The 18,936-nt window shown below is 32.4% G+C and overlaps 1 protein-coding gene across 1 annotated transcript; it reads right to left on the reverse strand.

The window, feature by feature from the left end:
- Positions 1-6,603: 6,603 nt before the first annotated feature.
- LOC108767117 (uncharacterized) lies at positions 6,604-16,004 on the reverse strand. Its single transcript, XM_018516821.1, has 10 exons — positions 15,851-16,004; positions 13,639-13,733; positions 12,936-12,968; positions 12,088-12,321; positions 10,643-11,080; positions 9,562-9,818; positions 8,764-8,942; positions 8,386-8,511; positions 7,924-8,115; positions 6,604-7,676 (listed from the first exon to the last, which is right to left on the reverse strand). The coding sequence occupies exons 1-10, from the start codon at positions 16,002-16,004 to the stop codon at positions 6,604-6,606; spliced, it is 2,781 nt and encodes a 926-aa protein (XP_018372323.1).
- Positions 16,005-18,936: the final 2,932 nt, after the last annotated feature.

Raw genomic sequence — 18,936 nt, forward strand, 5'->3', positions numbered from 1 at the left:
GACGGCTTCTACTTAATTTGGATATATATCTCTCTAGTCACTTTTAAAATGTGTTAATATTCCGAAGAGCCATTAACCCTTTGTGGATCTATTTGAGGTCATCTCCTTTTATTTTATAAATTGCTTGTTTGATTTTTAAGAAATTTTATCTATGAATCATTTTTTTGAAAACGCTTTATTCAAATCTGAGGTCAAAAATAAAAAATGCAAAAATAATCTGATTATTATAAAATTTAATTTTAGGTAATTTTTTATTGCGAAGTAACATCAAGTTTCTAGTTTTATTTATTTGAAATTCATTTCAGTTAAATTTATTTGAAATTCATCAATATTGCGCAAATAGTTGTACTGATTTCCAAACTAACTTCTAAACTTTAATTATAAAAGCCCTGTGACATTAGATTTTCATTAAAGATTACTTTCTAAATCTGAATCAGTGGATAGTCATTGATATTAGTGCCAAGTATGCCGCTGGTAATCAGTGAATTAAATATGAGATCCTTAATCTAACTAATCTTTATTATGTGATCTAACTGACCTTGTTTTAGTGCTTAAATTCAATGAATGTGGTATTGGAAGATTGAAATTAACATACAAATATTAATATTTTAGTTATTAATGCTTAAACTGATTGTTTATTGGAAAAAATTTAGTTTTCCGTCTTTTGAATATATTTATAACTGACGGTCATTTCGACATATGTATAGCAGCGACATTGTAATTGGCAACTAAGTTAGCGAGGCACTCGATTGTTGACGCTCGACATGAACAGCATTGTTCTTTCCATGCTCTCTAAGAATATGTCATGTAAGTTTTAACATAATTTAAAGAAATTTTTATTTTTAATTTTATTTTTATTTGTATAAAATGTGAATTGACTGATAACAAAAAATGCTAACATATTTGTAATTTATGAAGTATCACGTTTATTATAAGTTATTATTATTGAGTGAAAATTTTGTACATTTCGTAGACAGCTTTATGAATTTCTTTGTTACTCTTTAACCCTTACCGTACTAATATGGGGAACTAGTAACCGAGCGATTCCTGTTCGTGCAAGTTTCTTTGAGTCTTTCGGTAATTATAAATTATACTACATTTTATTATTTTCCAAAATAAAGAGTCAATATTTATTCTAGAAAGTTGAAAGTATGTTGGTGAATTTTTAGAGACTTTTTTATTATTTTGAAGAGATGAAAAAATGAAGAGATTTGAAGTGACCCTTGATGGTATGGATAAGGCATCAAATTGTAGATGGTATGGTAAGGGTTAATTAATTATCTTTACTATACATATGGACATTGTTTATTTTGTAAATTTGTGCTTTGAGTTTATATTCATTTACATAATTAATAATAAGACTTAATGTAATGCGGTCATAAAACATATACTATGTAGTGTTCCAGGAAGAATAATGATATATTTATAACGACAATAAGCTATTGATAAGGATCCAATCCACAGATCGAAACGTATAGCCTATCACATTAAAGATTTTATACACAATATCAACTGATGTTGGACTCGATTGGCTTCAAACCTTTTCATTTTTAATGTTTAAACATTCTTCCTTTTTTAGTTGAACTTCACTGATTATCAGTGCCAAGTATGCCATTGGGTAATTAGTTACTATCCACTGATTCAGATTTAAAAAGTACCTTTTTGAAATCGACATTTTCAGGCTGTATTTAAATTCAGCGATATTAGGGTATTTAAATTTAGGCTATTAGGATATTTAAATTCAGGAACCCCTCCTAAAACCGAGTTTCATGATAATAAAATTATTTTTTGAAATTTGTATTTTAGGATCCTGAAGCTAGAATTGATTCAATACAATCTCAAAAACAATCCCCTCAAAATAACAAGATCTTCCTTTTTAAGTTTTTTTTTTTTTTTTTTTTTTTTTTTTTAGAAAGCTCCCGTCCTTAAGAGGTCTTCAAAGGGTTCAAAGAAAATTGCAGTGATTCGCGATGAAAAAATATTAGTGCCGAAATAAATTATAATCGCGCGTAATATGTACACACAAGCATGTAACAATATAGAGCGTAATGTCATATGCGAGAAAAGTAATGTTCTCCCGGACAGTTAATCGTATACTCATATATCTACTTGTTTATCAATGTTACATGAGACGAACTGGCTGTGATTATGTTAGTGTTATCGTCGACATGATTACACATTACTATCTTGTAAATAATAAATTATTATCTAAATATAAATATATGATTACACACATACATACACACGTACTGTGATTTCACCGCGAATATATAACGAGACCCCGTTATCTTCATTATACATATATCGAAACAATCGATTGCCTGCAATAAAATTGAGCGAGTCTCTCGTATGACGTTTTACAAACTGTTGCAACCCGCTATCTCGAATTCCCCATCGAACTATCCTCCTCTCTATATTCGCATTTATTAACTGTTCCCATTCAATATCTGTCATTATTATTCCAGAATATCGAGGATATGATATTTTGAAGATTAGAGTTAATTAGGTTTGCAATTAACTCTTCGCATTAATTTCGATCGAATGAGCCACCTCTTTTATCAGATTTTATTTTCCTAAACAATTTTCGCGATGTGTACTGATTAAATTATTTTAATAACATGATCATTGCTTAAATTTTGTATTTTACGTATTAAAATAATTTCCATGAAATTTTTTCGATATTAATAATATATAGGTATATATATAAATAATGTTTTTTTAAAAAACCTAGAAAAAATTGTGTTTTATTGGATAGATATGATTAAAAACGCGGTGTAATTAAGCAGCTTTGTAAAAATCAATTTATTTTGAAATATATAAGCATATTACATTCTGATCTACAAAAGAAAGAGGAATGAGGAAAAAAAAATAAAGCGTAAGAAAGTAAAGATAAACATATGTAGAAATTTATTATAATGAATATATATATAGTATATATATATATACTATACATATATATAATAAATATATATCGTATGTATATATATGTATACATACATATATATACATATATATGATATATATGCTCTATGCGTGGTATTTTAAATGAAATCGGTAATTTTTAGCTTTACTTAAATCGCTAATTTAAGTCAATATATTATTATAATCGTAAATATAACCGTAATCTTCTTTCTCAAAAAGCAAATTTTATTGAATAGGATTATCTTCTTTTATCATGATAGTTTTATTTATCGGCATATAATTCCAATTTCTCTCTCTCTCTCTTAATACCTGATACAATAAATAAGATTATTAAAGGTGGTAAATGCTTAAAAAATATAACGTATAGAAATGAAAACACTCAGAAGTTTAATAATACAACGTTTTATAAATCACAACAAAGCATTCTTATAACTTTGGATATAGTATATCAGTTATAGCAAAATTAATATGAATGCAAATATATACTTATATTGTAATGTATACTTATTATATTTACCTTATTATATTTACCCTTATGTAATAACGGCGCTAATTCAACAAAGAATGCTGAAAAATAACGAATAATATTAATTGAATTGACGCATCATAATCTGTAAAATTATTTCATCATTGATAACAATGTTCGTTGTTAACTGATTTTGGATCCCGTCTGATTCATTAGATACCAATTTTAATCAGTGATACTATTGAGATCGTTATTATAACTTAAAAGTTAACATAAAATATACGTATTGTAATTCAATATGATATAACATTTATAAAAGATAAGCAAAATTGTGAAAAAAATCTCTGTAAGTCAGTTCTTCTAATTAATTTTTCCAATCAGAATTCAATATTCGATTTGTGTCAGAAAAATATAAAATATTATTTAACATTTGAAGAGATCCGACTTATGTAGATTATTTTTCTTTTAACATTTTAATTTTTTATAAATGTTCACAAATCATACATAATGGCTGGCTATTATATACGCCACAAATCTAATTCATTTACAAAGGGTGTGTAATTTAGTAGGATAATTTAAATTTTACAAGAACGTCTTTGTTGAATGATTATTTTCCCTCTTTTTCTTCCCCTCCTTTCTTTACCGTCGTATTCCACCCTGATATCTTTTGCATTCAGAGAGATAAATTACGAAGATAAATCAAAACGGCACCCTCGTCTCCCTACCCCATCGGTATATAGATGGATAATTCCCATTAAAGAAGAAAGGCAGTCGTGGTGAACGAATACCGCGCTAACTTCCGCCTTCATCCACTTATCCTTCGAGGCACGGAAGGACTATTCCTCACAATTACATTCTGATCGATCCCGTCGTGGACGTGGATTCTCCTAAGGCCGACGTTTATGACCACCGTGCGACGTCGTGGAAATAATGCTCGACGATACAGAGAGAGAAAACGACAGACATGAAAGAAATTAGAAGGAGGAATCTGGAAATCCCAGGATATAAGACGGGAGACGACAATCACGAACTATAAGACGGATTATACGGGCGATATTTCTAATCGGAAGGAAGGTCAATTACGCGCGCGGATATTCGCAGAAAAAGCGGAAAGAACGTCAAACTGTCATTAATCTTCAATTAATAAAAAATCACGGTTAATTTTAGAGAGAAGAACGTATTCTCTTCACCCCAAAAAAAAAATAATTTTAATATTAGCAGAAACCGCTAAATCTTAGAGGATTTGATTCTTATATACGGTCTCAAGAGAAATCTTCTGAAATCAAGAGGAAAATACGCTAAGCACAATATTCTTACAGTTAGAGTACTTTTGTTTTGCATTTGCAATAAAAATCTTGCTGTTCCTAATATAATTTACTCGTAAGAGGGCACTCCGCTTTCAGTAAATATATTTCTCTTCATACAAGAGGAAAACTGTTAGAACAATCTCCAATACATTTTTGATGAATAGTTCAGTGCATTGGAAGAGGAGTACTCTTTCTGTAAAAGTTTCTGCTTAGAATATGAAGTTACCGGAAATTTCACTTTACAATTAGATCATCTTTTTTGAGTGTTCCATACAATATGTAATCTTTTTTTTATGACAAAAAATAATAGAGATTAATCGGAGTCTCGAAATTTGAACAGTAAATATTCAATAAGGGCGAGCGAGAGTAAAAATCCCGCGCAGTAATTCATGCTTTATAATTTAACAAAATAAATTTGTATTTATGTTCTTTTTATACATCATTCAACAAAACGTTCGAACATTTCGGCTCAATTCAGGCCATCATCAGTAATATCCAAAATTCAAATATTATGTACGCAGTGTCCGTACGAAATCCAATCCTAGCGTGCAGCAAATAGAGCCTTTTTCAATTTCCATATTTGAAGAGTGAACCGTCAAATAGTTCTTAACTAAATGAATTCCGCTGCAACTATGGCTGCATATAGTAAAATCGAAATAAGTAAAAAATGCAAAAAGATATTACAATTGTTAAATGAAAGCTGTTGTTACAATGACTAATTGTAAATCCAACCAAGTACGAGTAGGTCTCTTTTTTTCTCTTTTTTTTATTACCTTTCAAAAACAATATCAAAAGAACTTAAAACTATTAAAGGCCTCTGAGCGATTTTTACTTTTTTTTTTCTAGAATCATAGATATTAATTTGTCATTCTTCAGATATCTTGTCTCGTACAAGAAGCTAAGAGACGTTCATAAAAAAAATTAATGTGTGAGATGTCCAAATAATTAAGGATCCGACCCTTAAGTTTTGTCAGTTTACATAAATCCTCTTGTGATGCAACCACATCTGAAGCGAAAACTTAGAGATACTCCATAATGACGCGACCAACGCTATACAACTCGGCATAGATATTACATCCAGTTAGAGTAATCTGACCACGAACGTCGGTGTCTCGTTATCGAGGGTCATCGAGACTGAGTCTATCGGTTCTGCCTGGATAATTACGTGGTCCAAGTTGTCCAAAGTTCTGGCCGAAGATTCATCGCTCTGCCAAGATGTCTTGATGGTACAACAACGACTTGGTAGTTTCAGAAATTCGTAGTTTTAGACAGCGTCTAACTATATCGATAGCGAAATATCAAATTTTACGTTATCGTAGAATACCAAACATCCAAAATTATTAGAAAATGAAAGAGAAAGAGAGAGAATATAGATAATAAAAAATTTTTACAATTTGATTTTCTATGGATTTTGATGGATTTCTATTTTTAAAAAATTTTAAATTATAAAGATAAATGCTAGTGATTATATTTCTACTTTACGTGATAACGCTGGATTGCGATTTAATTCGACAAAATTCACGATGATAAAAAATCTCCGACTTAAAAGTTTTTAAACTTTAAAAGTCTTATAAAAGTTCTATTATGAAGTTATTTAAATCTGAATATCGTTCTCATATTATAATGTAATTTTGATATAGATATTTCATTTTCTTTCTTGCATATAATTCCAACATCCTAAAAATATTTTAGAGTTTTTATTCTTGTAAATTTTATATACTCTAAAATTAAACGAAAAGTAAATTTAAAAGCAACGATTGTATTATCATCAAATTGTGAGCAACTTTTTTATCTTTTCTTTAAAATATTTTGCACAACGTATATGCACTTTCAATTTTCTCAATTGAACAGTTTCATTTATTCACGTTCAAACGTTCGCGAAACGTTTACTTTTGACGATGAATCAAATTAACATTCCAACTGTTCGCACCGGACACCAATTTCCGTGCACTTGCATTCCTCACAGGGACTCGAGAGCTCCGTTATAATTCTGCCGACGCGATACATTCGACCATATATATTGCAACCCGCCAGCTTCAGCAAACTGCCCACGGACATTAGTATCTCGTTGTCGAGGACCTTCGAGGACGTCTCGACAGTTTCTGTTTCCTCGGTTAACCCTTCCGCACTCGTCGATGAAACGACAAGAGTCTCCTGATCCTCTCGTACACCGCTGACGGAGGAAACATTCAGCGTCTTTGTGGTTTCGGTCAGCTTGTTGCTGGAACTTGTATTTGAGGAAAATAGCAACTTAAGGACATTGTCCAAAGAAAAGATGGTGACGTCTTCGATGTTCTCGGTGGTCTTTCCATCTTCACTTGGAAAATTATCCGATTCGGTACGATTGTCGTATCTTGTAGTACGATTGTCCTCTTCGTCGGTGAAGTTTCTATCGAGATTCTTGGTCTCGGATACGTTTCCCATCGCAAACTTCTGCTCCGTAGTATTGCTCCGATGGAAACCGTACTTCGAACCATAGGTCGTGCTATTTAACTTGGTCAACATTGTTCTGTCGTAATCGAAAATGTCTGCCTCGGGATTTTCGAAGGGTTTGTGATCTAGGACCTGATTCTTGAAATCGTACGTTAACGAAACAGTATCTGTCGAAGATGTCTCACGGTTCGCTCCGTACTTCATCTTCGCCAGAAAAGAGGAGTCGACAGTTTCCTCTTCATAATCGAAGGGCGGTTGTATAAGCGGTACCTCCATGAAATCAAAGTTTGGAGGGTGTTGTAATTGATTGCCCACTAAACTTTGAGCCGAAGTCTTCGAAGCTGTCGTGGACGTCGTCGGTTTGGGCGTCGTGATGCCGCGTTCAACCAGATATGGAATCATGTCTTCAATCAAAGAAGGTAAGTCGGGTGCTGGCTCGGTCTTGATGACGTCGCGAAACGGATCCGGGGACACCGTCGGCTGTCGTTGGGAAGGTGCCGTGGCATCAGCGCGGTCAAGCACCACCGTTGGCGATTCGTCGGCTTCGACTGTAAGATAAGATTAAAATAAAAATCTGCGTACGAGCCTATATGACATTTCTGACAAAAATCGTACTCTCAAACTTTCAAAGTGAATTATCACTCTAAAGAGTAAAATCTCACTTTTAAAGATTAAAATTCGAGCCACTCTTTTTCAAGACTAGCTCAATTTTCACTTTTAAAAATGAGATTTTACTCCAATGAATTTAGAGAATATATTTTATATTTGTTTATACAACGACGTTGTGTGATATACCACAAACGATTTTTCCGCAACACTTCTCCTCAGAATTGATCCTGCGACAGCCAATTTTCAATGGCGGACACTTCTGCGAAGAACAAACGATTTCTCCGTAATAACACATGCAGATTATGCAAAAAGCGGCACGTGGCAAGATTTCACCATGACGGTACTCCGTATCTTCAAAATGGCACTTGTTCGATAAATCTAGTTCAACAAAACAAGTCAATTAAGATATATCGTAATTCGCTATTTATACCCGTTTCTATCAATGATAGTTTAATTTTAATCTTACTTCAACTATCTTAATTTTTTATCTTTTTCTAATTCTAAGAATTATGTAGAATTTTCTAATTCTAAAAATTAAAAAAAAACGAAGGGTAAGTTGAATCAAGATTAAAGTTAATTTATATTGGTGGAAACGGTCATTAATCTTTCAGGTTTTTATTAGCAACAATTAATCGAGAACATATATACCATTATTTTTTTTATGTGGATTTGTAATTTGTGGAACTACAGTAACTCCAGTACCAATCTCAAGATTTAAGTCTGTGGAGCGGTAAGGAACATCGAAGTATGACGGCTCTCTAGGTATAAAACCACCTACAAAGATCTATTACTTATTATTTTTACATAAAAAATATTATTAGCGATAATATGTTATTATTAATTATATGATTAAAGTAACAAAACAATTATAACATCTGATTATTGCTTAATTAAACACTGGACACAAACTATATCAAAAATTGTTTTTTAAATATATATTTAACTTGTCTTTACGAGATGTTTTATTCGTACAACTTTGCGTCTTTAGGTTATTCATTTGACTTCTTAGAAAGAATCATAAAATACCTTCGGTCTCTACGGGCGGGCTAAATCGATTCTCCTGGGTTGCAATATCATAAAAGCCGGAAGCATTGGTCGGTCGTAGCTTAGGAGGTACTACAACTGAACCAGGAGAATATCCAGTCTTAGACGAGGATACATCCTTGCCTTTCACCAACGCGTCTGCCGCCACAAAGGGTATTATCCTATAGCAACAAAATTTACTTTTTCCGTAATATACATAACTACGAAACAATCGGTAATAGTTTTAATTAAATTGTAATATTATTGCTATATATATACATTACAAAAAGAAATAAAAATAATTTTAAGAAATAAGACTAGTTTTTCAGAGGATTGTTTATCATTTTTTTCAAATTATAACTGGCACAAAAATGTATCTTAAATAAATTTTATATAAAAAATGTACAGCACGAAAAAGCTATGCATTTTCTGCCGTTAAAAATGTAACCGACGTAAATCGGTATCAATCAGTTGTTTTCGACAAACGATTTCAATTTAATTCACGGCAGTATTCCCTGGCCAACAAAACTCGCAAAAAAGCGGTTCCGTTATAAGCGTGAAAAATTGATTGCACATCGTACCGGCTAATAAAAAGAAATAAAACGCGCTATATCGATTACATCGACTGCGCAATGTTGCACCTGCTGATAGTTTCATGCATTCTAAAAATACTGCAATTATTCATAAAAAAAAACATTCATATATGTGTACTTGTACTTTCTACAAACGGGGTTGTCCAGTGTCAAATCATAGAACTGATAGAATTAAATAGATGATGGATCGAGATATGATAATAGTCACCTAACGTTCGGCAATGACGGTGGCAGAAGTCGTTCACTATAGTCGTAGTCATAATCTTCGCCTTTTTCTCGATGAGTGATGTTCAAGATAGTCTCAATGTCAGGCGAGATGGACCTAATAGGATTTATCGTGACACCTTGTATATGGCCCACCGAGACATTCGTCTTGACTGTCACGTTCATCACGAGGATGTCGTCTGGCATGAGGATCGTCGACGATGGACTGGTGACGGGTTTCTTGCCACCGGTCTTTGTCCTCTATGTCACACGTGTTTAATCATAACAAACTTGCCTGGTCTTTTTTATGACGGTAAGTCAATAAAAATTTTGCAGCAAATATATTTCATATTTAACAAATATATATGAATACGAAGCAAAATAAATAATCAAATTTTCTAAATTGATAAATCTAAATTTGTTTTTAGATTTTTTTTTAATAAAATAATTTAAGTTCGAAAATTAAAAAAAAATATTGTAAAACTAATCTAAAAATAATGTTTACTTTAAATCTATACCGCAAATAGGTTAAATTTGTAAAAATTTGGATTATTTTTTGTTAGTTAAAAAAAAATGTCTTATCGTGTATATTATTTATCCTTGGTGTTTATCATTCCAAAAAAGTTTCTTATATCACTTTTCTAATATTTTTAAGAATTCGTCATTTTTTTAAATTAATAAAATTTTCTGAAAAAATATCTTCAACTTTTTTAGATTCTACAAGTTTTCTTCAGAAATTATAAAATGATAAGTCTTAAAAATCTTATTTTATTTCAGAATTCATATATATGTACATATATGAACAATTCTAGAAAATATATGGTTTCTAAATATTTCTTTACTGAAAGAAACAATTTATAAAAAGACTTCAAGATAATTTTATTATAATTTTCAAATAACTAAATATAATCAGAAATGTTCAATGCAGAAATAATATTTAGTATAAAACTACATTTACTAAATAACTGCAGTTTAACTGAATAAAAAATGTGTGATTGTTTTTTACTTGAGTTTTAAGAAACTATCTTATTGGTATCTCTCTATTATTTCTGCATGAAAATTCTGATTATTATTATTATCATTACCTTAATGAGAGTGAAGTTCTCGGACAATTTCTCGTCGGGGATAAGCGTTTCCCCGGCATCCGTAGAAACTACGAAAGGATGCACCGTAGCTTTGTTTTTCTCAATTATGTCCGTTTTCTCTTCCATCGTTGTTCCTCTCTCCGTAGCCTCATCTTCGTTCCGCTCCTCATTTTCGCTTGTGTTTTTGTTTTCATCCCCGCCAGTATCTTCGTTTTCATCGTTTCCATTATTGAGCGTTAATTCGGGAAGCATCGTCGTCCATTCCGACAACGAGATTGTCGAGCTATCCGTGCTAGATGCATCCTCCGTCGTCATGATCGTGGAGTCCATGAACGTGTTCGTTGAGCACGTCGTGCAGGAACTACGAGTGACAGAATCAGCGTCTTTGGATGCCGGTGTCGACTCGAATGATGCTGTCGATTCAGTGTTACTTGATAACTGGCGAATGAAGATAAATAATTGTTAACGCCGAATTGATTTATGAATGAATTTATGCTTCCGTGAACTAAAGAGAATAGTAAGCATTAAAGCGATAAAAAAATTGCACTCCGACAAATGTTTTTATTGAAACTACACTGTAAATCTAAGTGTGTAAAAAATGACTTAAATATATGTTTGTTATTTAGTTTTTCGTCTGAATATATCTAATTTTTTTTGCTGAATCAAAGATAACGCAAACATCTGTGGTTTCGAATAAATGATTTTTAGTGAAAAATAAATAATGAATTGATGGGAGGAAGGGAGATAGTAGTATATATTAGATGTTAAACTTAATTCCTGCCGTTTTTCGTCTCCAAAATTGATTTGTTTCGAAGGGAAGATGAATGAATACCTTAATCAAAGTAATTTCCTCTATTTTCTACTTTATTACTAATTAATAATACTTTATTAATAATACTTTGATTAAGGTATTTCCCTTCGAAACAAGTCAATTTTGGAGACGAAAAACGGCAGGAATTAAGTTTAATACCTAATATATGTACCAAGGTTTTTATTTGGATCTATATGTATCAACGGATAAGAAACGAACATGGTACCGTTCGGAAAGGATTAAATATAGCATAGTATTATTTTTATACAAAAAACTAAATATTTAAATAGGTAAATCTATATTTGTATGTAGTATAGTATATTATTTTAACACGGAAAACTAGTCATACACATATTGAAGTATTATTTTTTACACACTTGGATTTGCAATGTAATAAGAAAATAATATTATTTGATTTAATGTCTTTTCCGTAAAATTATATTCTTATATCTAAGTTAGCAGTGTATGCACATCTACCAATTTACTAACAATAAATTAATTCTGCATGGATTAAAAAAAATACCTATGTATTTACATGCCTGCCGCTCATCCGAAAATTTTTAACGAGTTGTAATTTTATAGGTAGATTGGCCCAAAAGGCTTTCGTTACTTGAATTATAGTACATATCATCACCTCATTCGTTAAAGTTGCAGCAGTCGTCACTTCCAAGGTCGATTTATAGTCCACCGTTCCTATCAAGATTTCATTGTCCATGATGTCGGTCTCCATGGTCGAGGGCCAAGCGGTCGAGTAGGTGGCGACAGATGAGTCCTCCTCGAGATCGATCGTACTGGTGCTAATCCGTTCCTCGACCACTCTGTGACCTCGTCCTTCGACGGACGGATTCGTAGATTGATCAATCGCGGGCTGAACAATTAATGACAGGCTCTCGTACCGTAAATCGATTAGAATTTCTTCATAAAAGAATCTTTCTTTCTTGTAAAATTCTATTTGCGCTTTAAAGTCCACTCGTAATTCGATCAGCCGAGTCAATTTAATGATTTTGTCTAGCTGGCGTTTAATCGGGTAAAAATTGAGTTTCAGTAAACTAAAAACTTAATTTTTTTCAATATTGGAGTACTATCTAGTCATTGGTAATGCAAAGTAGACGCGTTATAAACTATTTAATTAAAAAACTCTAAAAACAGATGTTAAGAGTAAGTTTATACAAATATCTAGTAAAAAACGTCTAATAATATATAATTTTAATATCTATAAATGTATGACAATGTTGGAAGTATCATTAAAAGTATTGTCAAACCGTATTTTTTTAAGAGTACTCTTTTTAAAATTGTAAAACTTCTGGTCATTAATTAAAATTTTACATTCATAAAATTATGTTAATAAGAATTATCAATAAAAATGATTCTAGAAACCTTATTTTATAAATATCTATATATTTAATGCAAGAAAAATTATATATTTCTTTCTTTCGCCCCCGAATCATTATTTTTCTTTAAAAAGTATGTATATATACGTACTTTTTTCTTGTAATTTGGGTATGGTAACCATAGCTGGAAGTGAATAAAGAGGTAAAAATTTCTTTTCAATTTTTTTGAGATAGAAAAATAAAAGATTTTTAATTTATTAATTTAAAACGCATAAAAATTGTTATATGGCTAAGAAGTATAGATTGTACAAACAATTTTTATAAAATTTGTTACACATGCAAAGAATATTAATGCGCGATTGATGCGCCCATTCAAGAATCCAAGTGACGAATCTCCCGAATTCGCCACAGTTGTTTCGATTGTCTGAGTAGATTTCCGTGTATCTCGCGAGATTCGAATTCTCTATAAGTGGTATTCTGTACTAACGACGTTGCCCATTAATAATAACGCAACATATCCATAATAGATACGTCGTCGCCCGATCGGAAACTCGTATCGTGCTACGTGATCCAATAAGGTATGCTTCATTCCAAATTCCTGAACTAAGTCGAATGTCTAACGCGTTTATAATCAATGTTTCGGGTAGATTTCATTGATTAAATTCCACCGACTACATAAATCACCTCCCCTTAACTTCGATCCCATGAGCATGTTCCTACTATTTGGTAACTTTGGGATTTAGTAAGCTTATTTAGACCAGTTAGAGCTATTTAGCAGAATTCGCCAAATAGGCGATGTGATAATTTATGCTTCTACTTAAAAGATAAAGCAAAAAGAAGAAGAGAAAACGTACGAAAAAGTTGGTCTCCTTGCGGAACTTAGCATAATCCTTGCTGACGAAGGCGTAGGATGCGTAGTTTTGGGTGGCCTTTACTTCGATGCTGCCGCCTTAAACGTTTAATTCCTTAGTTTTTTTATTAGCATTCAAGAAATAATATTTATACGTGTATATGTAAACGTTAATTAAGCTCGCGAAAAAGTGTTATTTGTAGGACAAATCCAACCCGGTTTGTGTTTTCCTTATTAAGAATACGTCCGTATAAAAGAAAGTACGACCGACGTACAGTGGATCACAGAAAGGTTGCAACACTTTTTTATCTACGTTTCTGAACTCAGCCTTGTTCATAGAACGATTGAACGTGAGTGGTTAGATCCATAAGTAAGAGAACCAATCGCTTCGATGAGCAAATTACTTCTGAAACCCATCGAAAAAAAGTGTTGTAACCTATCTGTGTGACCTACTGTTTATTAATTATAATGAACAACTTTAATTAAAAGTAAAAATCGTAGAGATGTCGGATTCATATTGACAGTTCTGCACATCAACTATACTATCGCAATGAATTTTAATTAGCAACGAATCTGTATAATACGCTCTACAGCTACCTGGCTTATTAAATTCGATTCTCTTTTCGTGCCGAATTTAAATGATAATACATACCTCGTTTTCAATTATTCTCTCTTCATTATTAAAGTATACAAAATACAGAAATGAAATATTAAGGGGATTAGCGCAGCAAATACCATATGGAATAGATATTTCACATTGATCTAATGAATTATGACTAAGAATATATATACAGGAGCAATGTCCAAACGAGTTGCGTAATCCGAAAACGAAGTATTCATTAAAATAGTATAAAATCAAACTTTATCATTTTTTTTTTAACTAAATGCAGAAATATTAGCAACATTTGTTAGGGAATAAAAATATGCTTTTAAGTCGATATTTGCAGGTTATTGGCCGATTTTTGTTCGGTACACGCATTCTATCTGCCGCGATATTAATATCGATGGCTATCACGTTCACAGAGCTGCCATATTGACTGTATCGAATAAACGCTCTCGCGCGGAAATTAAATCCCCTTTTAATTCACAGATGTTTCTCGCTTCCAAGAATCGACGTGTTTAATTTGCTTACGCGCTCGCAAAGCCGAGTAAAATATTTTATTTTCCTTTCACAAGCTCGGGAATGCCGGATAAAATATTTCCAAATCCCAAAACGAGACGCTGTTTGTTGACGACGGCATTTATTATTTCCTCACATCGGCATCTATCAAATAAATATTTTCGCTTTCGGTAAAATATTTTTCACCGAGCCTTAACCGAGTAACCGAGCGAGATTCAATTTAGCATCGGAGGCTCGCTACGACGATCGACCTCTTTTACCATTCAACGTAAAAATATTTGGAAAACACACGTATGAAAGGAAAAAGATTCAATTTTCTCTTATGAATTATGAAAGGCACGAAGCATTCTGATTTAAGTATTTTAATAAGAAAAATATAGCTAAATATAAAAAATAAAAAATCTAAAAAGAATCAAGGAACCTAAAGAATTAAATTCGTAAAAATTAAAAAAGTCCGATAGAAACAGAAATTACACTTTCAAAAAAATCACAATTTAAATAAATTATTTTCATTTTAATTAAACAATTTTTAAACTATAATATTGTTTTCGTTCTTATTTATTCTCTTTTATTTCTATGTATTTTATATATTTTTTAATGAAAAGTCTACTAATATTACAAGAAGCATCGTGAAGTTAATAGAATTTAAAGAAAATCGAGACAACTAAAGAATTAAATTAGTGAAAGTTAAAAAATCCTAATAAAAAGTACGCAGGTCCGGAAATTGCATTTTAAGAACGCAGTGAGAGCGCACGCATCGATGAAAAATTATTTTCATTCTAATTAAATATTTTTTTAACTATAATTTGTTTGTTTTTGTTTTTATTCTGTTTTATTTCTTCCATTATGCGTCCTTTTTCTAAAAACGCCTACTAATATTACAAGAAGCATCACGACTTTAATAGACTTGTATTTCAATATTTTTCAGTATTGCGTTTTTTCCCCCGATATTTAATAATGGTCTGAAAATGAAAGGCAATATTCCTGACCAAGGAATTTCGCAATTAATTCAATGGAAAACACAAGCCGGGCGTGAATTGGGCCGGGTGGATCGTAAGCATGGGACAGTCCCGATGTGAATTTGCGTGAAACTCACTGCAATTGTAGGTGGATGGACAGCATTGTCCTTCTCGAACGATCGGGCTGCAGCCTTGAAGAGGTGGGGCACACGCAAGCGGAACGCACCGTATGGCGCCCATCGCGCAGAAACAATTGTCGCATGTGGCCTTCCACTCGATGTCGCGAACCATCTCGCCCTCGACATAAGTGCGCTCGCCCACGCGACATCCTGGACAATCATGTGCCGTGAGAGTCGTGAGAATGCGAGTGTGGAAACTCGGCCCTCGCGTCATTTCTTCCGCCGCGCCGCTTGCGCAGAAAATAACGGATGGCGCGGATGTCCGGATATTCGAGGCCCGAATATTCAGACATTCCGTCCAGATTTCTGGAACTTCGATAGCGTGAAGAAGAAAACATACAGGAAGAACGATTTTTGTTAAAAGTTCTAACATTTTACTGAACAGATCTGAAAATAATTTTGTTGAACTATCAACATAATTATGCTGGAAACTAAGAAATGAAGAGCAATGCTGCAAAAAATTTTGATATTCTAGTAACCAGTTTGATTTTCCAACAAAATTATTTTGATGGTCCGATCAAATTATTTTCAGATATTTACGTATACGTGGTATAATTTTAAATCGTTTAGCAAAATTGTATTCTTTCCGTGCAGGAATATGGCAAAGGGTTGCATATCATGTCAAGTTCAGCATTCAAATCTTAAGTAAAAATATAATAATCCGTAAAATTTTAATCGTTGGTTTTAGTCTCAGTTTTGATTCTAGCACTTCATAGAAATATATATAACTATATAATGGATCACATATTTTTTTATATTTTCCTACTAGAGGTTTTAGCTTGTTTGAGTGGAGCTACATGCTCTGAAGGAGCATAACGTCGCTCTTTTGATGGCGTCGTCGTGTTAGCTCATAGTAGTCTCGTCCTGACAAGTAGTGACCTCGAGGATATTTGTCCATCCGGGAGAATTAACGAGTCGCCGTGGTTCGAATCGTTATTTACCAACTTCATGGTCAGTCATCGCGACGGCAAGGCCACAACACCATCTGACGGGAGGGGTGATTTCCGGTAGTGCCCGTTAAAATTAAGCCATCCCCGAATGTCCCGGCAGCCAGTGACAGCCGTGGCATCGTCGTAGCGACCGAGACTTAAACCCAGCTTAAATTTAAGCGGCCGCGGTGAAACTGAGCGTTAAATGAACGGCAACCTCGGCTATCCGAAACGGCGACTCGTAGTTTCCCTCCGGAGCAAAGTGTCGGGAGGTACCTACTACGACTTCTTTATCACGTTACATGTTTCTCTATATCTGTCGGACCCTATAACCAGAAAATTCAGAGACGATTCCTTCGGTGCTCGCCCTTGGGGATATCGGGATATCGATCGCTCTCGTGTACAGAATGTAACAAAGTCGCGCGTTTTTCTCTGAATCGCAAATATCAATAGAATTAAAAGAAAGTATTGAGAGCTTCGAGATATGAGTTAACTATTTTTTTTTAATGATTTAAAATTAGGTATAATAAATAAGGAAAATCTAATCCGAGGTTTGTTTAAATTAGACTTTACTATTAAAACAATTTAGAAAAAAATCTTCAGAATCTTAATTTTCTTAAATTATTATGCACATTATAAAAATATTTTATATTTGTGTTAAAATTCGTTCTTATTGTAAACATTTTTGTGTTGAATTTTTAATATATATCCCAGTTTTAATTTTACACTTCGATAATGTGATTATTATTTAAATATTTTATATTAAATCGATATTTCCTAGTGTTTAGTAAACTAGATTAAATAAACGAATAACATAAAAATATTAGATGTAATTTCGAAATGTAAATTCCATTTGGAAAATATGGTTTTGTTGAAATATCTAATCTAGATATAGATCTGAAAATAATTTTGTTGTAACATCAAAATAATTATATAGAACTCTCAAACTAGTTACTAGAATGTCAAAACTTTTTGGAGCATTGCTCATCACGCTTGAGATTCCCACGTAATTATTTTGACGGTTCAATAAAATTAGTTTCAGATCTGTATTTAGCTAAATTTTAGATATTTCAACAAAATCATTCTTTTCATGATAAGATAAATAAATAAAAATGGACATATTTTCATTTAACATATTATAAACGTTAATTTGACTGAAGAAATATGTTTTCACAATGTGTTTCTAAAATTATGTCAAAATATAACTTTTACGTATATTAATCTTTTACATAATATTTGTGTTACATCTTAACATATTCATTTCATGTTAAATTAATTCAAGAAATTAGTGGACCGTTTGGGACATGTAAAATATAGAAATACTAATTTTTTAACTGTACATTCCGGCTGTATATATATATATATATATATATATATGTTTTAAATTAAATACATTAAGAGATCAAAGCGGTGAAGTTGTCAAAAATTTGCTAACCAAGATCCCCTATTAAGAAATATCTTTAAAATACCGTGCAATTGCTTTAAAATATTTGTATATGTTACTTTAAATAGTACATCGTTACGGTATTTTCTTGTAACTTACAGTTTAAACCACCGGGCGATGAGACCGAGCATTAAATGAACCTCGTCGGCTATCTGAAGGTAGAATCCTTGTGGAGTAAGTGTCGCAAGGTGATATAACGTCAGCAGTAACTCTTCGTTATTAAGTTACACATTTCATCACAACTTTTGAGAGCGTGCTTCGGAGAGCTTTAGTCGCGCGGCGGTAAATTTTGGAATAATCCCTAATAGTCCCGATTTTCTTCAAGTTTTCTACTCACACGAGCGAACTTTAATAAGTTCCTTGCTCATACACGATGCCAATGTATGTAAAACAATCTCTGTTTGTTCACTGTATCACGTTTATCATGTTACGCTATCTCTATTAGCGTTCAATTTGTATAAGTTTTATCTTAAAAGAACTTCGTTCATTCTTACGCAGAATGAAACCTCTGATTTAATAGGAAGTTGGAAGATACTCTGGTAGAAATGTATGCAGTTTTCCTAGACGTCTATTCAGTTACTATCTAATATTCTCATTAATTGTGCCAATACTGAGTAGGAAATGGACAAGAACTTGATAGAATTTTATTCTGTCCATTTCACGAGCAGTTG

This window comes from Trachymyrmex cornetzi, unplaced genomic scaffold, assembly GCF_001594075.2.
Source record: "Trachymyrmex cornetzi isolate Tcor2-1 unplaced genomic scaffold, Tcor1.1 scaffold65, whole genome shotgun sequence".
Classification (NCBI taxonomy): Eukaryota; Metazoa; Arthropoda; class Insecta; order Hymenoptera; family Formicidae; genus Trachymyrmex; species Trachymyrmex cornetzi.